General features: G+C 41.5%; 1 protein-coding gene across 4 annotated transcripts in view; it reads left to right on the forward strand.

Annotated features, from left to right (window-relative positions):
- Window positions 1-22395, forward strand: part of SVOPL (SVOP like) — a 53226-nt gene that overhangs the window by 13236 nt on the left and 17595 nt on the right. For all 4 annotated transcript variants that reach the window (XR_004422155.1, XM_033098688.1, XM_033098687.1 and 1 more), the window contains 9 exons: window positions 1079-1150; window positions 6015-6139; window positions 8768-8831; window positions 11192-11317; window positions 12165-12293; window positions 17801-17874; window positions 20114-20319; window positions 20975-21086; window positions 21781-21862. Coding sequence is in view for 3 of the 4 variants with exons in the window: in XM_033098688.1 (XP_032954579.1) it covers window positions 1079-1150; window positions 6015-6139; window positions 8768-8831; window positions 11192-11317; window positions 12165-12293; window positions 17801-17874; window positions 20114-20319; window positions 20975-21086; window positions 21781-21862 (990 nt within the window). In the remaining variant the exon portion in view is untranslated. The remainder of the gene's footprint in view (window positions 1-1078; window positions 1151-6014; window positions 6140-8767; window positions 8832-11191; window positions 11318-12164; window positions 12294-17800; window positions 17875-20113; window positions 20320-20974; window positions 21087-21780; window positions 21863-22395) is intronic.

Genomic DNA, 22395 nt, shown 5'->3' on the forward strand with positions numbered 1-22395 from the left:
CAGAAAGAAAATTATTCCAGACTAAAAAGAGCCCTTCACATTTGATAAATTGTCACCTCTTTGATGAATGTATCACATTTTCCTTATTGTTATCATTTTGCTGAGGATTGATTAGATTTCATTATGGTGCCGAATCTGTCCCAGGACTGGCATTTAGAAAACACTGGCTTTTCCCACTTCTGTTCTATCCTAGGAAGTCCAGTGCCCAGAGGAAAAGCATGGCCTTTGTCACTCAAGAACAGATATGATGGTTTTTTTAAAAAAAATTCCCTGTGGAAGACATGTGTTTGAGTCTTCTTTATGACGAGTAAGGATTCCAGAGACAAAAAGAGAAAGCAAAGCAGGCAGCAGATAGAATCAGAGCTTTTTCATTGAAAAAGGGTTAGAAATGCCAGCTGACACCTTTCTTTTGATTACCTCGGAAGCAGTCACTCAGGGATCTTACTAGAAAGGACAACAAGTGAAGCTCAGAAGTGCCGAAAGCAGAAAAATAAGTTGCCTAAAGGCACACACACATCATGTTATAACTCAGGCTGAGTAAAAATGCGGGTGTCATCTCCAGGTTCTTGAATTTTATCAGGGTAGGACAAGCCACTGTGAGAATAAGGAAAAGAGGTAGGCTTCTATTAGTTTTGAAGTGTTTCTAAATGAATGATTGGTTTTGGCGTTTGTTCTGTAGTGACATAAAGGAGGTTGCTTCTAGAAATCTCGACTTGTGTGTGGAAATAGAGCACGAATGAATAGAGTTTTGTTTTTTTAAATGGAAATTCACAATACATCCGATGGGAGCCAATGACCTCCTTGGATCGAGGGGAAAGCGGTGACCTGTTCTTTTAACTTGCGTCCACCTGGTGGCAGTGTCTCCAGGTGGGAGGTCCCCCAACAAGAAGCATCAACCTCCAAAGCCCTGAACAAATTAAACAGGAGTCAGGGGAGGGCTTGGTGAAACCTGTTCAACGTCCACTCTTCGTACATGTATAGTCTACCTGTAGTTAAGGTGCACGAATGTGTAATGCAGTAAATTAGCGGATTATACCAACTCTGCTCAAAGGATCATTTTTTCTCGCCCCACATCCAGATGGTGTTTTTCGGCTACATGATATGCAGCATCCTCTTTGGCCTCCTGGCTGACCGATATGGCCGCTGGAAGGTAGGTTGGCCTTGAAGGGTGATTTGGAATTTTCTTTTGTGTATTCTTTTGTGGCTATGTCATCACTGCTTCTTTTGAGTGGGTAATTCTCTATTGACACCCTAGATAGAAAGTGTGGAAATGTCCTTCTCTGATGTCACATGCCTGAATTCCAGGCTTGTCTTCTTGCTTTCTCATTTTTTCTTGAGGTACCTGTCCCCAGGCCTGGTCCGCATAGCCCAGGTATGGAGTTGATGGACGTGCATAGTTAAAACATATTAGAATATGGGAACTTGCACATATAAACGTCAGCAGCTGCACATTAGTTAATTTGGGTATAGCTTTGTGTATAAATGTTTTCAGATTTTTTGGGTAGATACCCAGGAGAGGGATTGCTGGGTCATATGGTAATTCTATTTGTAATTTTTTGAGGAACCTCCACACTGCCTTCCATAACGGCTGCACCAGTCTGCATTCCCAGCAACAGTGTATGAGGGTTCCTTTTTCTCCACAGCTTCTCCAACACTTGTTACTATTTGTCTTGTTGATGATAGCCGTTCTAACTGGGGTGAGGTGATATCTCATTGTGGTTTTTATTTGCATTTCTCTGATGATTAGTGATGTTGAGCATTTTTTCATATGTCTATTTGCCATTTGTATGTCCTCTTTGGAGAAATGTCTCTTCATGTCCTCTGCCCGTTTTTCAATTGGGTTGTTTGTTTTTTTGTTGTTGAGTTGCATCAGTTCCTTGTATATTTTGGATATTAGCCCCTTATCGGAGGCACTGTTTGCAAAAATCTTCTCCCATTCAGTTGGTTGCCTCTTTATTTTGTTGATGGTTTCTTTTGCTGTGCAGAAGCTTTTAAGTTTGTTATAGTCCCATTCGTTTATTTTAGCTTTTACTTCCCTTGCCTTTGGAGTCAAATTCATGAAATGCTCTTTGAACTCAAGGTTCATAAGTTTAGTACCTATGTTTTCTTCTGTGCAGTTTATTGTTTCAGGTCTTATGCTTAAGTCTTTGATCCATTTTGAATTAATTTTGGTACATGGTGACAGACAACAGTTCAGTTTCATTCTTTTGCACGTGGCTTTCCAATTCTCCCAGCACCATTTATTGAATTGGCTGTCTTTTCTCCATTGTATGTTTTTTGCTTCTTTATCAAAAATTATCTGTCCATATTTATGTGGCTTTATTTCTGGGTTCTCAATTCTATTCCATTGGTCTATGTGTCTGTTTTTCTGCCAATATGATGCTGTTTTGATTATTGTTGCCCTGTAGTACAAGCTAAAGTCAGGGAGTGTGACACCTCCAGCATTGTTCTTTTTTCTTAAGATTGCTTTGGCTATTCGGGGTCTTTTGTGGTTCCAAACAAATCTGAAATTTTTTTGTTCTATTTCTTTAAAAAATGCCATTGGGATTTTGATGGGGATTGCATTAAATCTGTATATTGCTTTGGGTAATATAGCCATTTTAACTATGCCGATTCTTCCAATCAATGAGCACGGAATGTCTTTCCATTTCTTTGTGTCTTCTTCAATTTCTTTCAAAAATGTCTTATAGTTGTCAGCATATAGGTCTTTTACATCCTTGGTTAAGTTTATTCCTAGGTATTTTATTCTTTTTGCTGCAATTACAAAAGGAATTATTTTTTATTTCTTTTTCTGAGATTTCATTGTTAGTATATAGGAATGCAATGGACTTTTGTACGTTGATTTTGTAGCCGGCAACTTTACTGTATTCGTTGATTGTTTCTAATAGTTTTTTGGTGGAGTCTTTAGGGTTTTCTATATATAGCATCATGTCATCTGCAAAGAGTGACAATTTAACTTCTACATTCCCAATTTGAATGCCTTTTATTTCTTTCTCTTGCCTGATTGCTCTGGCGAGGACTTCCAACACTATGTTAAAAAGCAGAGGTGATAGGGGACAGCCCTGTTGTGTTCCTGAACGTAGAGCAAAGGGCTTCAGTTTTTCACCGTTAATTATGAGATTAGCTGAGGGTTTGTCATAATAAAGGCTAAACCCAATAAAGGGTTTAGCCTGTACAAAATAAAGGGTTTAGCGTTTATTATGTTAAGGTATTTTCCTTCTGTACCTATTTTATTAAGTGTTTTAATCATAAATGGATGTTGTATCTTGTCAAATGCTTTTTCTGCATTAATTGATATAATCATATGATTTTTGTCCTTTATTTTGTTTATGTGATGTATCACATTGATGGATTTGCGTATGTTGAACCATCCTTGTGCCCTGGGATGAACCCCACTTGGTCGTGATGAATAATGTTTGTAATGCATTGTTTCATTCAGTTTGCTAGAATTTTGTTTAGGATTTTTGCATCTGTGTTCATCAGAGATATTGGTCTGTAGTTTTCTTTTTTTGTGTTGTCCTTACCAGGTTTGGTATCAGGGTAATGTTGGCCTCATAAAATGAGTTAGGGAATACTGTCTCTTCTTCAATTTTTTGGAAGAGTTTGAGCAGGATTGGTATTAGATCTTCTTTGAAGGTTTGGTAGAATTTGGGTATAGCTTTGAAACTAAGACACTTGCTCACAGTCACACATCTGCTAAGATTAAACATCAAGGCATACATCTATGTTTTCTTATTACAAACCCAGGCCTCTCTTCTTTTCTTGTCTGATTTCTTATGGGGAAGTCTTCTGTAAGCATAAACACAAAGGGAGAAGCCCCAAAAGAAAACATTAATAGAATTGGCTGTATGTTTTAAAATATACAAAATAAATGCCGTAGACTCATAAATTAACATGAAAACACAAAGTATCTCAAACAAATGTAAAGAGCACAATGAAGGCATTTTGCAAAAGAAGTACAAAATAGTTAAGGGACCCTGAAAAGCATTCAGTCACAGGATTTGGGAAAAGCAAAGTGACATAGTGTCAACGAAAAGAAAACTCAATCTCTGGAACTTTAAGAAGGAGGTTTCTTTGGGCGTCACTGACAGCTATAGCCCAAGAGCAAAGCTTCAAGGAGCCTTGAAACAGTGCTCTAACTTTGGAGAAGCGAGTGACACTTACATAGGCAGAAAAGTCAGCCAAGTTACATTTGGTATGTCAGAAGTTTTGGTTAGTGTACGTACCTGTCAATGATTAGCAGTTTTACATCAGATGGAAAGAATGCATAGGAAAGGTGAGGTTGGCTCATCATGGTGCCCCTGGAAAGAATGCATAGGAAAGATAAGGTTGGGTCTGGAAATTATTAAATTGCCTTGGAACTGTTTGGGATGCATTTTAAAATGTGGATTTTGAAAGAACAGGCACTGCTTTCTGTAATCACTGACCTTTAGTGTTGAAATTCTGCATGTTCGGGGCTAGCCCCCATGGTGTATGCCTTAGTGGGGAATTTAGGGAGGTCCATTATGTTCCCTTGGTCACTGATCTAGCCAGACGAGCTTAAGCACCCTTTCCTTTCCTCAATAGCAGATATAACTTTTTTCTTATGAAATCCATTTCAAACATCAAATCCATAAGGGATTTTCTTAAAGAATCCTGCAAGTGTATAGATGTTCTCACATACTATTGGTATAGTGTTTCTGACCATCAGTTGGGCAGTATGAATCAAGAACCTTGAGAATATTCATCTGTCTCATCTGATAATTTTCGTTCCAGGAATCTAGCCTGTTTCAGTCGTCAGAGAACCACAGAGATTTATGCACAGACATTGTCACACTCATTTTAATAGGAAATTGAAACCACCTCCGCATTCAACAATAGGGAATAGATTCATGCACTGCATTTCATGTGTTACTGTGTATCTTTCCAGTGTAATATTTTGCAGTCATTAAAAAGATGTCTTCCCTTACGAATGGAAGAAAATTGGACAAAATCATGTTAACAGTATTTTCTCTGGATTGGAGAATCAAGGGTGATTTAAATATTTTTATTTCTTTTTCTTCCCCCCCCATATTTTTTACTATGCACTTGTATTATTCTTACAATTACAGAAAAGCACATATCTTAAATTTTCTCCTTATGCCCATTCCAACACAATACTTCCTCACGCTCCTGACATCACTATGGACAGGAAGGGCAAGTGTTTGCATTCGCAGGGCAGGGGGAGAATTTTGAAGAATGGTCTAAACTCAGAATTATGAATGAAAATGGGGCGCTAATAAATCTGACAAGTCCAGTGACTGAAAGTAACCTCACAGGGTGATCTGATCATAAATCCCTAACTGGGCCGGTCATGGTGGGGAGTCACAGCCCAGGCCTATAACTTCCTTAGTAAGAGGTTTATTTTTGCCTTAAGCAGCGCTGTCCATTGTTCTGTGCATATAGTTAACACACCTTTGAAAGGCCAGCGTGATCCTCTTTTCCAGACCCCTCAGAGGAGTAACCACCCTCAAGAAAGCACATAGCACATGATCTTGTCATTTATTACCACCCTTTTTACTGTAAATGTGAAATATGAACTATCCTGTACCCACAAACGTAAAGAAATAATGTGCCTCTCCATTTTACTTTTTATCCAGAGAGATTTTCCCATCTTGCTTTCCCCTACCTCCAAGTAATCTTACTTATGTTCCCGCCTCAATTCCAAACGCATAAAAAGAACCGCAAAACTGTCATTCTGCAGAGCGTTCGAGATCTTGCTTCCCAGCATGTTATCTGTTTGGCTCAAATAAACTCATATAAAAATTCTCTACAGGTGTGGACATTCTTATGTCAACAGGACGTCTGGGCTTTCAGACAAGAGAATGTCATGGATTATTCGATGATTGTGAGAGATCAGTGCGCTGGCTGTAGGTTAGCTCCTCAGAGAAGCAAACATCTGGATGGAAATTAAAAATCACCTTCAGAAGTCGGGTTTTCTCCCCGACTTCTGAAGGGAGGCAGGCCTATTAATAAGTTTCCTTTCTTTGCTTCAGGTTTTGTTCCTGTCGTTCCTGTGGGGAGCCTACTTCTCCTTGCTGACCTCGTTCTCTCCCTCGTACATCTGGTTTGTCTTCCTGCGGATGATGGTTGGCTGTGGCGTGTCTGGCCATGCACAAGGGTATGACCCCCAAAAGAGAGCTATGTACACCCACATACACTGTGGTTAATGGATTAATAGCATCAATAAGTTGCACGTTTATAAACTTCACTTGTGCTAATAATTTTTGAGCTTTACTTTTTTGTAAGTGACGGCTGCTAATTCCACTAGGAGCTATATGCTCATCAACACGATGTTCGAAGGTGAGGCTCGCAGACAGCGGGGTTGAGCATCTATTAACATTGTCGTCCCTAAGGCTGATCATTATTCTTTAGATGAATACTGTTTTGTTAGACTAAATGCTAACAAAAAATACCATAGGTGATCGGGCACAGGAACGTCAACCCAAACACAGTCTGGTCGTTTCTTTGGAACTTGTTGCAAGGGTTTAGTTTGACCATAAGCACCTGTCACATTTAGGAAAAACCATTTTAAAGTGCCATTGCCCTCCGATTTAAGACTGTTGTCAAAGTGAAATTGCAGAGCAGGGTGAGATGGACCGAGAGAAATATGCCGCTGTTTGTCTTCCTTCTGCCCTTAGATAAGTGTACAGTTTCCTGTGCACGGGCTGTTGTGCATGGGCTTGAAAGGTGTGATGCTAAATTTTCAGCAGCTTTGGAGCTTCCCTTAACTAGCAGAGCCCCGCAGGCTGTTCTCTCCAGGGTGCCTTGGAACAAACTCCCTTAGAATATGTTACAAGATGTCAAAGCACCTAATTGTTACCTTAACATGTTAGGGAAAAAAACTGTTCTTCCCTGGGGCATAAGATAAGCATCACTCCGAGCTGGAGCCTTGGAGGAGGAGAAGTTAGGTAGAATTTTAAAACATCCCTCAGGAGGCAGGCCAATAAATATGTTAAAAACCCCAAAGCCTTGCTAATAACTGCCACAGAGAAGAACAATTAGAAAACAGGTGGAATATCAGTCCTTTTATTCTTCTATTCACAAAATTAATGTGTGCTTAATTAGAAACTTGTGTTTTGACTGTCATCATTAGTTGGGAACACTACCTTTTCTCGGTTGTAATTTCCCAAGCATGTTTTAGAAAAGAGAACCAAGCTTGAGAAAACATTTTGTCAGCATTTCTTCTGGCAAAAGAGATAAGGCTAATCTCTCTTAAATAGTAAGAGGTAACTTTGGGAATAAATAACTTTGACTTCCAATAACGTTGGGAATAAAAATGTAAACAGAAGAGCAGGTGTACGTTTACTTTTTGTTCTCTTATGTGGAGAATAGCTGTGCTGACCTAAAAGTGAAAAACCACAGTGAGAGGGAACAAATGTTTGAGCCAAAAGAATAGCTAGCTATTCCGGAAGCACTGATTAAGGAAGAAACCCAAAGTGTTCTGATTAGGAGGTGTTTATGACTAAAGGGAAGGGAAATAATTACATGGACTAGAAAGAAGGAATTTCTGTGGGTGCAAGTAAGCAGCTAAGGAAAAATTTCTATAGGTGCAGATAAACTAACACAGTGACTAATTCTAAAGGATGACTTTTCATTTTTAGGCATCATGTCTGCTTTCCTGTTATTTTTGCTAACAGTTCATTGGAATAGAGTGCTGCTTCAGGCCCAGTCCAAAGGTTATTTTGTCCAATTTTAACATTCCAAAGGAGTGGGACATGCAAAGTCGTTCCTCTGGGATGGCACCTCTGTCTCCATTTTGAAGTGGCTCCATTTATGTTCTTTTTTTTAAACAGCTATAACAATTGTATTTTGATGTATGATATCTAGGAAAAACTCTTCCGTTTTCCTGTAATGCTCTCGCTCAGTACTCCTGATAATACTTCACTTCTGACACCAGCTGTGTGCACTTCTCCCCCACCAACCAATTCTCTGACACCAGCTGGATGTCCTACAATTCATTTCTGACCCTTCCCAAAGGTAGTGCTGATCCCACAGGCTAAAGATCCAGTTCCACAAGACTGCCCCCCACTTCACCCCTTGCCAAGTAGTAGGTCCCCAGTTGACCCACAACTTCTGTCTAACTTGGCTACAAGTCAGAAGTTCCCACAAACCCCTCCTTGGGTTTGAGAATTTGCTGGAGTGGCTGACACAACCCAGGAAACTAATTTATTTACTATTACAAAACAGGTATTTATTACAAAGGACATTTGAAAGGATACAAACGAACAGCCTGATGAAGAGATACACAGGGCAAGGACCAGAAGTGTCCTGAGCACAAGTGTCCCTGTGGGGTTGGGTGCACCCCTCCCGGCACACAGTCGCCAACGTTAGAGGGTTTTATGGAGGCTTCATCATATTAACTCATTTTCCAGTCCCTCTCCTCTCTCTGGAACGTGGCGGGAGGACTGAAAAGTCCCAAGTTCTCATCATGGCTTGGTCTTTCTAGTGACTGGCCCATCTGGGAGCACACCGAGTGTCGCCTCATTAGAACAAAAGATGGTCCTATCACCCAGAAAATCCCAAGGGTTTTAGGAGCTCTTGTCAGGAGACCAGGGTCAAAGACCAAACATTAGCAGGAACTGGGGCTGAGAACAATATACATATTTCTTATCATTTCACAATGACGTATGTCTGTGTTTTCTAATTCTTTCTCTCTGTGACAAGAAAAAAATTATGATTGTTAAAAAAACTTATTTAGTTTTAGAAAAACGAAATTATTGTGTTTCCGCCCCCTCTTTCTTTTTAGGCTAATCATAAAGACTGAATTTTTGCCTACAAAATATCGAGGCTACATGCTCCCCTTGTCTCAGGTAAGGGAACATAGGAATTCTACCCAGTCTTCTGATCCTATAGAATATGACGTACCTGGTTTTCCTCTGGTTGGTTGATTGTTCTTGGATTAACACACTGCCTATTACTTGGTGTGTATTGGGAATGCTTGACACCAGAGTTCCAATTCCAAGGTTTTCTGAGCCAGGACTTCTGTCATCTAGCAGCATTATGACACAGTAACCCATTCCTCAATAACCAGGAAACATTGCAATGGCTCTGTTTCACTGAATGACAGAAGCCCAGGAATGCATGTGGCATGACATTTCTCTTGGGAGGGACATAGCTACTGACTGCCTTCCAAGGATGCTAGTGTCTGCAAGTCTGTAATTGGCCTGTGTCTGTGGGAACACGCCATATCACCTCCTCCAGGTGAGCCATTCCTCCAGGTGAGAAGACTGGGATGGCCACAAGCCCTTGCAGACGTCTTGGCCATTGATTAGACGTTTTGTATCCAGAAGCTGTGTCACTCTAGATGCGCTTCTACAATCTTTCATGCCATCATTATCCCCAAATCCTGACCTTTCAAAGGGCCAGAAAAAAGACAGCCCTTCCCACTGAGCCATTATATATTTGGCAATAAATCAAGCAGTAAGAGAAACATTTTAAAATTTATTTTTAATTTTTCTAATACTAAACTTAGGCAACAACAACAAAAAATTAGAAATAATCTAACAACCACTGAATAACTCTTTACATTCCTGCCAGATTTTTTTCTGATCTTTGTTGGACAGACACACACACTTTTAAGAGTTAGGGGGTGGATTTTACATTTACCATTGTTTAGTTGGCATGGTCCTGCTCAAGTTCATCTGTGGACATTTTCTTTTCCTCCTGTCACTCATTCCGTGGCGTGCTTCCTGGTTATGTCCTCTCCTTGCTGGTCTTTTTTTCCACATCTCCTTGGGTCATCTAATTTACTGCAATGGTTTTAGCTATCTATGTGCCTATGCCCCCCACAATCTTTACCCACAACCAAGACAACCTCTTTGAACTTCAGACCCAGGTGGCCAACTCCCTGATAACCACTTGAATATCCTGCAGGCTCCTCAAATACAATGTTCATAGAATTAATGTCTTCATCTTCCTCGGAAGACTCTTATTTACATGTTTCCACTTTTAGCTCATAGCAAACATTGTCCCTTTAGTCATCTGAGCCACAAACTCAAGAGCTATGCCGGGCCCCTCCCTTTCCCTCACCCCCATTCAGTCAATCACCAAACCCCACTAATTCATCCCCTATTAATGGACCCTCACCTTTAATAGTGTCCGTCGGCACCGCAGTGTCCGTCGGCAAACTCTCTCACCTTTACCTCCAAAACGTGTACCAAATCCGTCAGTTAAAAAGATTCATTTTGCCATGTCACTACTAAAATCCTTTTAGTATGCCATATCACCTGTCACCTGGTCTGCTGCACTGGCTTATTACTGACCTTACCTGCTGCTCTTCAGAAGGGTCATCTCTGACCAGTCAAGTCACTCTCCGTCCCCTTACTTTTATTTTTCATAAGCCTTACCACTTTCTGAAGTAATCTTGTTTGTTTTCTTATAATTGAATTCCTTGGTGATGAAATGGTCACCCTAACTAATCCCCTAAAGGATCTTTTATTGTGTTATCTTCTCTCCATCTCTGTGAGGTGGAACGGAGTTTATTCTCCATGTACCAGAGGGGAAATAACGTTCAGGCTAAACACTCAGAATTGTTTCCATTCCCAACCGATGGGGCCTGGTCGTAGCTGGCTGCCATGTTATTTGTTGATACAAAATCTCTAAGACATATTTTTCAGTGTGAAAAGCAAAGTGTAAAGCATTATTTATACTATATTACCATTTGTGAGAAAGAAGAGAAGAACAAAATACTATATCCTTCGTAGCTTGTATATGTTTAGAACAGCTTTGGAAGGATGTAAGAAAGAATGTAAGAAACGAGTCATACTGCGTCCTTCTGAGAATAGAAACTAGATGACAGGGAACTGGGAGAAGAAGAGAATCTTTTTACAATGTTCTCCTTTGTACCTTCAGTTATGAACCAGTGAATTGTTTATTCAAGGGAAAAAGTCAGTTTCTTGGATCCTACATTTTAAAACCTTTGGTGACGTGAACCCCTTTCTAGTTGAGTCTCCTACTTACAGACAAGCAAATGGAGCCGTGGAGAAGTAAGTGACTTTCCCAATTCATCCAGGTCCTGGAGGTAGTGCTGGGAGTCGAACCTGAATCCCGGCTCCTCAAAGACCCTCTTCCACCTCCCCATCTTCTGGGGGTAAAAGGCTGGCCGGGGTGGCTCCTGAGACAGGCAGTGTGGAGCACGTTGGAGAGGAGGGCTTGGTCTTCCATCCCCCAGGTGTTCTGGCTGGCGGGCTCCCTGCTCATCATCGGCCTGGCCTCCGTGGTGATCCCCACCGTTGGGTGGCGCTGGCTTATCCGCATCGCCTCCATTCCTGGCATCGTCCTCATCTTGGCCTTCAAGGTGAGGAAGCTCATGCGGCTCCCCCGTGACTCCCCCCACAATCCCCAGCTGGCCAGTGGCCTTGAGGCCTTGAGGGCCAGGGGTGCTGGAAATGTGGAAAGGGCTGTGTGGAGACTGGGCGGAAGGGAAGATGGAACGGGGCCCAGAAGCAGTTAGAAAGTGTCAAGAGTAACGCCAGCAGGAGATGAGGAGGGTCTGAACTGCGCCCTGGCCGTGGGGGGGGGGCTGGGGACCGCGGGGGGACGTGTTTTTCTGAGGAAGAACCAACTGGCCTTGACTCCGCTGTGAGGCCTGAGGGGCAGGCAGGGAGCAGGCCAAGTGGAGTCTCAAGGTCCCAGGTTCAGGGGAGGCCGGGACTGTTTGCTGACTGTGGTGTGTAAACTATTCCACGTCAGTGGGTTGAAGACCCCGACAGTCAGGATGGCTTCCTCCACCTCCTGGGTGCTGGAGGCCCCTGCTGTGGTCCCCCTTTAGACTGTGGCACTGTGGGGAGATGCCAGGGTCCCTGCGAGGGGCGGGGGTGACAGAGCAATGGAGACACACTGGGGCCCTTGGGGCCGTGGGTGTGTACTCATTGGATGTAAGAATTTCATTGTATTAACACATAGGTTGAGCCAAATTGCGGTAAAGCTCAGTATCAGCCCGCTGTCATCCAAGACGGGCCCACGATAAGGAGAACGCGACTTTTCCTTGTTCCAAATCGCCCTGCCAGTACGGTGTGCCTTTATGCTTGCTACATCCTTTCCCACCTCCTGAAATGGACTATGTAGTGTATGGAGCCATCATAGCTGTACCCATGGGGTCCACATCAGTTGCAGCTCTGATGTTCTTTGTCATCTGTGCCCAGTTTATTCCTGAATCTGCTCGGTTCAATGTCTCCACCGGGAACACGCAGGCTGCCCTGGCCACGCTGGAGCGTATTGCCAAGATGAACCGCTCCGTCATGCCGGAGGGGAGGCTGGTGGAGCCCACCCTGGTGAGTTCCCAGATGGGAGGTCCTTTCCCCACCATGGTGGCCACCTGGAAATCCTTAGTCCTGGAAGGCTAGAAGGAAAGGGACTTTGGCTCTCTGGTCCTGCCCCTGGAGGGACTAGAGAAAAGAGCAGAGTAGATGGGACTAAATCCAGCCCTGCAGCCAGTCAGGTGTCCTGGTCATTTATCTACCTTCACTTTCCTCATCAATAAAATAGGAATAGTAACACCTAGATTGCAGAGCTAGTCACGTGATTTGGCATCATGGTTTATAGGTGAGAGACTGTGTTACAATTTTACTTTCCTGTACTGGCCGTGTCTTATTTTGCTATCAAAATTATAAACGTCATTAAATATATATATATATTTTAATTTGACATTGAAATTCTAATGGTTCTAGGACTCTCAAGGTCAGTCTGCATTCATTTCTCACATCAGCTCAGACCACCCACCTGCAGGTGGGTCAGTCACAGGCTTCTGGAAGTTTTACCAGAGCCATCTTCCTCATGTGTCCTTCCCGCTCAGCGACAGTATCTGTCAGATAGGAATTAACCTCTTGGAATGTTTGGTAAAACTTGCCTATAAAGCAATGTACACCTAATGTTTATTTTTGAGGTGAGTGGTAGGGGGAAAATTAGGGGGTGTTAGAAGGAAGAGTTTTAAAAACTATTTTAAATTTGTGTGAAGGTTAGAGTCCATGTTTAATCCTTTTGAGTCAATTCTGGTGATGCATATATTTTAGAAAATTGTCCAATTCATCTAGGTTTTCAAATTTATTAACATAAAATTGTTCTTAGTGTTTTCTTGTGAGTTTCAAAAATCTACTGTGTATGTTCACTTTGTTCATTTTTAATATTGTTTATTTGTGTCTTCTGTCTTTTTTTCTTGGTCCCTCTTAGTAGAGGTTTGTTAATTTTATTAAACTTCAAGGAACAAGATTGTTTTTTGGTGTTCTCTTTATTGATTTTTTTGGTAGTCTTATTAACTCCTACTCTTTATTTTGTTTTTTTCTTTGGCTTTTTACCTCTTCTATCTTCTGGCTTCTTGAGTTCAGTATTTAGCTCACTTATTTTCAGTCTTTGATTTTTAATAAACCATTTGGTTGCACGCAACAAGTTTTGTTAGAGTAAGTTTATTTTATTTTTTTAAACTTTTATTTATTTAAGTATGTTTTTCCAGGACCCATCAGCTCCAAGTCAAGTAGTTGTTTCAATCTAGTTGTGGAGGGCGCAGCTCACAGTGGCCCATGTGGGGATTGAACCGGCAACCTTGTTGTTAAGAGTCCTGCGCTCTAACCAACTGTGCTATGTGGCCACCCCTATTTTTATTTCTATATTGTAACTGTTACGAGTTTCTCTTTAATCAACGAGTTATCTGTTTATGATCTTTTGAATTCTCTGTCTCTAATTGCATTTTGGTCAGAGGATGTTATCAATTATTTGGAATTTATTGAGACTTTTCTCTAAATAGTGACTTTTTATTAATGTTCCATGCATGCTTAAAAAGGACGTGTGTTCTCATTGAGTACATGTTATTAGGGCCATGTAAATGTCTGATATTTGTCTAGATTTTGCCTGCTTGAGTTAACAGTTTTTCATTAAGGTGATGACTTTGTTCATGTCGTCTTCTAGGCCTGATAGTTTACTCCACATATTTTGAGGCTATCATATGGCATCCTAGTATATGATTGACTTATTCTGTGCGTGAATGATTCGTATTATTTGAAATATTTCTTTATCCCTATATTGCTTTGTGCCTTAGATTTTGTTTCTCTCATAGTAACATACCGAAACTGGCTTTAGTTAGTACTTTCCTAGTATGTCTTGGTTCCAGCCCTTTACATCTAACCTTTCTGTATTGCTTTGCTTAAATGTCTTGCCTATAAATATATAGCTGACGTTTATTGTTTTTCACTCAATCTGATGTCCTGTCTTTCAATGAGTTTGATCCATTTATATCTACTGTGATTACTCATGTATTTGGACTTACTTCTGTCACTTTATATTTCCTCTTAACCATGTCTTTCCTTTTCTGCTTTCTTTCGCCTTTCTCCTTCCATTAGATTGACTGCGCCACCCTCCCCTTCCTTTTTTTATGCTTTCCTTCTACTGGCTTGGAATTTATGCACTCTCTTTTATTACAGAAGTGGCGCTTAAATATTGAAAATGTGCACCTACACACCTAATGTTATGTGGTATCTTTATCTGAACAATATGAGGACCTTAAGAGATACTAATTCTGACCTAGTCTCATCATCCAAATCATTTTTGTCTGGTATTTTAGTTTCACTTTGTTCCTAAGGTTTCCTAAATTAGACATGATTTCTTAAGCCAGTATCTATTTAGATTTAATGTTTTTACTTCTGTCTTTTTTTTTAAGTTGGTTTCTAACTTAATTTTTACAACCACATTCTTGTATCCCTCTCTTTTCAAATGGGGTAATTTGGTTTCATACTTAATATTTCAATGTTGGATCTATCTGGTTTTAACTGGATATAAGAAACATGGTACAGATCTAGTTTTGTCATATCCATATGGCTAACAAGTTGCACTCATATATTTTTATTGAATAATCCATCCCTTATATATTTGAGTCTATTCTTGAATATTCTATTCTGTTCTAATAAAACATTTGTAGATTCAAATTTATATGGGGATTTATTGAAAAGAGGGTATTTCATATTGTTGGGAAAAGTATACAGGTTAATTGTTGGTCCAATATGACACGTTTAATTACAGTATTTTGCAATGTATTCTTTATATCTAATAGCGTAGGTGCCCCATCAAAGTTCTTTTTCAGAATTTTCCAAGTGATTTTCTCAGTACCTTTTTTCTAGAACAGCTTTGAAGTCATTTTATCAAGATCTCCATATTCCTCCCCTCCCCTGCAAAAAAAAAAAAAAAAAAAGAAAAGGAAAGGAAAGAAAGAAACCAAAAAACCCAAAACAAACAAATCTCTGAGAGTTTCATTGGGTTAATATAAGAGAATTCATACCTTCATAATATTAGTATTGCTATTCTGATCCAAGTATATTTCCCCATTTATTCAAGTCTTTTTATATTCCTCAGCAGAATTTTATAGCAACTTATATAATCCTTGCACGTCTCTTGTAAAAGCTATTCCTATCTATTTTGTTTTTAAACACTACCGTAGTTCTATCTGGTTCATCCCTCTTCTAGTTTGTGCTGGGTGGCTCATTTATTTTTGCAGTTTTTGTCCTCTGAAATACTTTCATAGCTTCATAGCCCTCTTATCAACAGTAAATGCCAATCTCTTGGTTGTTAAATGGTACCTATGTTAATAGAATTCCTCATGAACCTGTTGAAGGAAACATTTCTTTGGGGAACAGCAAAACACGTCTTTAACAGAACTGGGCACCTGAGATCCAGACTAGCTGCAGGGCTTGAACTCTGCCTAAGGGGTCACCCCTGGTCTCTTGTCACATTCTAGTCCTCTATCTTTATCTTTCCATAAGATATTGACACTTGTAGTTGACAAGATAGCAAACCTCACATTTACCATGCTTGAAACAAAAATCCTCCTCCATCCAGCTCTTTCCCCCTCTTTCCTGTCTTTTCTTCCTTCTTTATGATTGTGGTAAAATGCACATAACATAAAATTGACCTTTTTTTTTTTTAAAGATTTTATTGGGGAAGGGGAACAGGACTTTATTGGGGAACAGTGTGTACTTCCAGGACTTTTTTCCAAGTTAAGTTGTTGTCCTTTCAGTCTTAGTTGTGGAGGGCGCAGCTCAGCTCCAGGTCCAGTTGCCGTTGCTAGTTGCAGGGGGCGCAGCCCACCATCCCTTGCGGGACTCAAGGAATCGAACCGGCAATCTTGTGGTTGAGAGCCCACTGGCCCATTTGGGAATCGAACCGGCAGCCATCAGAGTTAGGAGCATAGAGCTCTAACCGGCTGAGCCACCGGGCCAGCCCAAACTGACCAATTTTTAAGTGTAAAATTCAGTGGTATTAAATACACTCAGAACTGCTTCTCCATCCAGTATAGTGTGGTACAGACACTCTATACCAATTAGGCAATAACGCCTCACTCCTGCCCACCCCCAGCCCTGGGTAACTTCTTTCTGTCTCTATGAATTTGACTATTCCAGGTGTTTCCTATAAGGGGAATCCTACGATATTGTTTCTGGCTCATTTCGTGTCACATCCCCTACCAGGCCTTAGTTACTGCCCTTCTACCTCTGTGGTGTCCCCTTTGACTCACTTCAGTCTCTCCTTGCCACCATGCCCAACCAGCTGCTACTGTGTTTCCCCGAAAATAAGACCTCGCCGGACCATCATCTCCAATGCGTTTTTTGGAGCAAAAATTAATATAAGACCCGGTCTTATTTTATCATAATATAAGACAGGGTCTTACTTTAATATAAGACTGGGTCTTATTTTAATATAAGAGCAGGTCTTATAGAATGTAATGTAATGTAATATAATATGATATAATACCGGGTCTCATATTAATTTTTGCTACAAAAGATGCATTAGAGCTGATGGTCCAGCTAGGTCTTATTTTCAAGGAAACACGGTATGTCGCCTTGATACCTTCATGACAGTGTGTTTTACATTTAGTCTGGTTTTTTTTTCACACGGCCACCTCATTGCTGCATGCCCCACAATTTCATCCAGTGCAGTACTGTCAGATGAATTTTATTTTACTTTTTTTGGTTAGTAACATTACATAAGTTTCAAGTGTACAATTCTATAATACACCATCTGTATATCGCATTGTGTGCTCACTACCCAGAGTCAGTTCTCCTTCCGTCATATTTGATCCCTGTTACTCTCTTCATCCTCCCTCCATTTTCCTCTTATAACCACCATACTGTTGTCTGTATCTATGAGTTTGATTGGTTGGTTGCTTGCTTATATCCCACATCTGAGTGCAATCATATGGTTCCTTTTCATCTGACTTACTTCACTTAGAGTAATACTCTCAGATCCATCCATGTTGTCGCAAATGGCACTATTTCATCCTTTTTTGTGGCTGAGTTACTGACTATGGGCAAGAACTTTTGCTGGTTACCTTAAAGACACAAAAAAGAAATTGGGCATTCCATCCTCTTTTCAAATTGATGCCTTTTTTTCCTTACAAAATTCTCACACTCTTTTTAAATGTCAGGATTTTAATGTTAATAGTAAAAGCATCTCCCATTAGTTTTACGGTTACTTTTCATGTAGGCTCCTATTTTCCACTACACCCCTCACCAGCACAGGTGAAAAAAGGAAGAGTAAAAAGTAAAAGGGTTAGAATCATAAATTCAATGACTCTTGGTACTTGCCAGTGGTAATAAAAAGCATGAAAAGACTGAGTGGCTGAGATGAACGTATTTAAAATCATTATCTCTGGGTTGGGTGAGATGTACTCCCGGGGGCTGAGTGGTTATCTCACCCACCACATTCCCATGTTCCCATTTTCTATGCTCTAAAATATTAGACACACCTTTGCTTGTCCTTAACCCACTAAATCTATTCTGTCTCCCCCTTTTCACCACCCTAGAAAAAAAGAGGAAGATTTGCAGATCTGTTGGATGCCAAATATTTAAGGACCACGTTACAGATCTGGGTCATATGGTAAGAATGTAGTTATTTCAAAGTGAGTTTTAGAGAAAGCTTACTGAAGTAAATCCACTCTGAATGCTATGGGGAGAAAAACACAAGACTCCAGCAGCAATGTTTTATCTTTCTGGTAACACCACCAACCAAATAAATATATAAGGTAATTTTTAAAAGAAAAAAAATCCTGTAGCTCGTCTACAACCAGTTTTTTATTTTTCATCTGAGCCCTTGAGCTCATGTTCTAACCTTTTGCAGCCTGGTTCACCATTACAAATCTACCCGAAGAGCTAAAATTAAAAAAAGACTGACTGTACCAAGTGTTGGGGAGGACGCAAAGGAACTGGAACTTTCATACACTGCTGATTGCAGTTCAAGTTAGTACAACCACTTTAGAAAACTGTTTGGAGATACCTATTGAAAATACGCATATCCTATGGATGACTCAGCAACTCCACTCCTGGGTTTATACCCAACAGAAATGCATACATGTCTACCAAGAGACATTTACATGAATGTCCATAGCATTAGTTTATTTGTAACAGCCCCAAACTAGAAACAACCCACACATCCATCAACAATATAATGGGTAAATTGTGTTATATTCATACATATGAATACATAGTATGTGATTGCATTTATATAAAGATAGAAAACAGGCAAAACTAACCCACAGTGTTGGATTCAGGAAAAGGTTATCTACCTGCCTTTTTCAGGTATAATTCCTGTTAATAGGTCAGTCTGTCTCCTCCTTTTGAGACTTTGTGATTTTTAAAATACTCTTAATATTTGGAAATTAAACAAGTTAAAGTTACTTTGATAACAAGGGGAGGTATTGTGATTGTTTTTTAGTGTTTCAACGCAAAAATTCCCAAATGTGCATGAAAGCGGAGAGGATACTGTGATGAACTTTGATTCACTTGTCACCCGAATCTGACAATCATGGCTGTTCACCCATTTTTGCTTCAGCTACGTTTTTCCTGGGCTGAAGTAGTTTCAAGCAAGCCCCAGGCTTCATGACATTTCATCCCCAGATACTTCATGAGGTGTCTCAACTCCTTGAGGACATTTTCTTAGATGACTCCAATCGTATAATCACACTGACAGGGTAACAATCATCACGTTCCTGTCATCCATTATCCAGAGCATATGATTTCCCCTGATTGTCCCCATATGTCTTTTACAGCTGGTTTTTACAACCATTTCTGCAAGACGGAGGGAACAACGGGGATTTCTGGGAGGCAGATATTATTCTTTTTCTTGACATTGATTTATGAACTTTTCTGTATGTTATTTTTATATCTCAACAAGGATAGCGATGAAAGAGTAGGAAGAAAATATAAAGCAAAAGCAAAAACCTTCCATAGCTCCTCATGGCCTGCGAAAGACTTTTGGTGATAGGCAGACTTCTAAAGATGACCCCCAGCTCCAGGGGATTCAACCACACACTAATTTGGATGCTGATGTGAAGGGACCGTGTAGATGTAATTGAAGTTACAGGTCGTAAAATGGGGAGATTATCCTGGATTTGGCAGGGGCCCTTCGAGTCCTTAAAAGTAGAGAAATTTCTCCCACTGGAATCAGAGCTGCAGTAGAAGAGAAGACAAGTGACGAGGCAGCAGGAGAGAACAGAGAGATGCAAAGCAAGAGGACTCAACTCCCTTGCTGCTGGCTGGCTTTGAAGACAAGGAATGAAGGAAGCCTGTAGAAGCTGAGAACAACTGGTCAACAGCCAGCGAGGAAACAGGAGTTGTACAGCTCCCCCCAAGCTGAATTCCGCCAGCCATCTGGGCGAGCTTGCAAAATGGATTCTTTCCCCCTCCCCCAAATGTGTGCCGACCTGTCTGCAGTTTGATTTCTGCCGCTTAGATGCAGAGCAGAGAGGTCAGCCACACCCACACAACTTCTGACTTCCAGAACTGTGAGATACTAAATGTGCGTTGTTTTAAGCCACTAGGTTTGCGCTAAGTTGTTACAGCAGTGACAAAAAACGAGTCCAAACTTCAAACGCCTTCACCAGGCTTGTGGGGCCCAGTACCACCTGGCCCCATGCTACTCTGGCAAATTGGTTCCCACTGTGCTGCCCCGTCTCCGCTGCTGCATCCGTGAGCCCATCTTTCTTCTCCCTTCCCTGCTTCCCTCACTCTGACTTTTCCGCCTGGACCACTCTCCCCACTTCTCCCCCCACTCATGGTGCCGCCCCCTCCTTCAGGCCTGCCGGCAGCTTTTCCTCACGTCCACCTTTTCTCACTTCCAGGCTGGGCATCTCTTTCGCCTACTATGGGGTCATCTTGGCCAGCGCTGAGATGCTGGAGCGGGACCTGGTCTGTGGTTCTCAGTCTGAGTCTGAAGTGGTGGTGACCGTGGGGGTCTCAGAGGAGAGCCAGAGCCCCTGTCACTGCCACATGTTTGCGCCCTCCGACTACCAGACCATGATCATCAGCACCATTGGGGAAATTGCTTGTAAGTGTTTCTCTGTGCATTGGGTGGAGGGCATGCTTCTCAGAGCTTTAGAGGAGAGAAACGGGACCCCGTCATAGACTGGGAATGACTTCCCAGATCGTGCTGACATGTCTCCAGTATGGACGGGTGGGTGTGGGGAGGAAAGCCTGGAGAAGGAGCGCTCTGCATCACTGAATTATATCAATGCTAAGATGCATTTTTCTTTCTTCACATTTGAACATCTCTGAAATGGGGATGTCTTGCAATGGGTTGTGATATTGAAATTTGTGGTACTGTTTCTGTTTCAGTAGACCTAAAATAATGGGACTTAAAATTGAATGGCACCTTGAATTTGATGAAAAACAGTATAAAACATTTAAAGTATAGATGTAGCAAGTTGGCAATTTACAATAGGCCTACAGGACATAATAAGCATCCTGGGCATAAAATGTCCTTTATATACACCAGTGCTTGTTGTCCTTTTCCCATGTGGGGTCCAAGAATGTCAAAGTAGTCATGAAGTTGATGACAATGTGACCGGGTCTTAGCAGGAATACCCACGAGGTCTGGATGAAATTACTTCTTTCTGCAATGAGTAGGAGGAATCCATGCCCGTGTTGGTAAGTGCCAGTTGCCTTCAAGGTTCCAGGAATTGTCTTTGTCATTTGCTTTCTAGTGAATCCTTTAAATATCCTGGGCATTAATTTCCTGGGCAGACGGCTGAGCCTTTCCATCACCATGGGATGCACGGCTGTCTTCTTCCTTCTCCTCAATATTTGCACTTCAAGGTATTTTCCCGCTGGTTGCTTCAAAATAACCTAGTTTTATGTAGTCATTTTAAGATGGGGTCTCCTAACCCATAGTGTTGAGTGGGGGTAGGGGACAAATGCCTTTCACCAGGAGAGTGGAGAATGGGGTGCTTGTTTGTCTAGAGCGATCTTTACTGGTACCTACCCCTCCCATTCTCACTGGCCTCCAGTTATCACAAGGTATGGGTGCCAGTGTGGGTGTACTCACTTCGCCCACCAAAATATTTAGCATCTTTGTGCAAAGCTTCCTGGAGAAAGGGGACTCTAGTTGTTGATCCAAATTATCCTGACCATTCTCAAGATAGTTGAGTGATACACACCATACCTGTGGTGTGCAAATTCATTTCACTGTTAATTTGCCACCGTGGAGTGACCTCAATAGTAATATTTGTATTTGTCACTTATTCTGCAAACTGCATCATTTTTGGGGGGTGGTGGCAGAAGGTTTGCTACTCTGGGGGGCCAGGCCGGAATGGCGCAGGTTGGGGAGTAGGATTGAAGGCTTGAGTCAGGCGTTTGCTTTAGGACACCACACTCAGGCCACCTGAGGAGCAGCAGCTCCTGGAACCTGGTGATCTGTGGGTGTGTGTTAGCATTTCTAAGGCACCTTTGCCGTGGCCTTGGGAGGCTGTCTGTGCTGCCTCTGGTAACTTCTCTCGCTTCCTGTTCCTAGTGCTGGCCTCATCGGCTTCCTCTTCATGCTGAGGGCTTTGGTGGCAGCCAATTTCAATACCATCTATATTTACACTGCTGAGGTTAGTTCGGGGGAAGGGGCTGGTTGCCATGCGGAAGGGCGTGCAAGGTGAGCTGCTTAGAGGGGGTGTCCGTCCACAGATCCTGCGTCCCTGGCTTCTTGTTGACTTTTGACAATTTTCTCTGGTCCCGTTAAAATGACGCCAGAAAGTTTATTTGATATGGAGTTTCCCCTGCCTCATTGAATTGAGTGAAAGTCAGTGTCTGGGAAGAGAAGGCCTTCTCCCTTTCTCCCTAAAGAGCATGTGTGTAAAAAAGAACTTGTTGCCCTAGCACCACGCTTCCAGAAGTAGCTCGGGTAGTTATATATTGCTGTCAAGATGTAAAACTCCCCATTTCTCTCCCTTTTTGAAGTTACAGTGTATGTTTCACCTTTGTTCTTTTGAAAGAGTACACCCGCTTCATCTATTATTAGCTGTGTACCTTAAATTCAAACAGAATAGTAATGTATGCTTTCTTTACTGAATTGACACATCTATCATACGCAAGGCACTATCTGCAGGAGCTAAACGATCTTCTCACAAACCCTCACATT

This window comes from Rhinolophus ferrumequinum, chromosome 26 (assembly GCF_004115265.2).
Source record: "Rhinolophus ferrumequinum isolate MPI-CBG mRhiFer1 chromosome 26, mRhiFer1_v1.p, whole genome shotgun sequence".
Taxonomy (NCBI): domain Eukaryota; kingdom Metazoa; phylum Chordata; class Mammalia; order Chiroptera; family Rhinolophidae; genus Rhinolophus; species Rhinolophus ferrumequinum.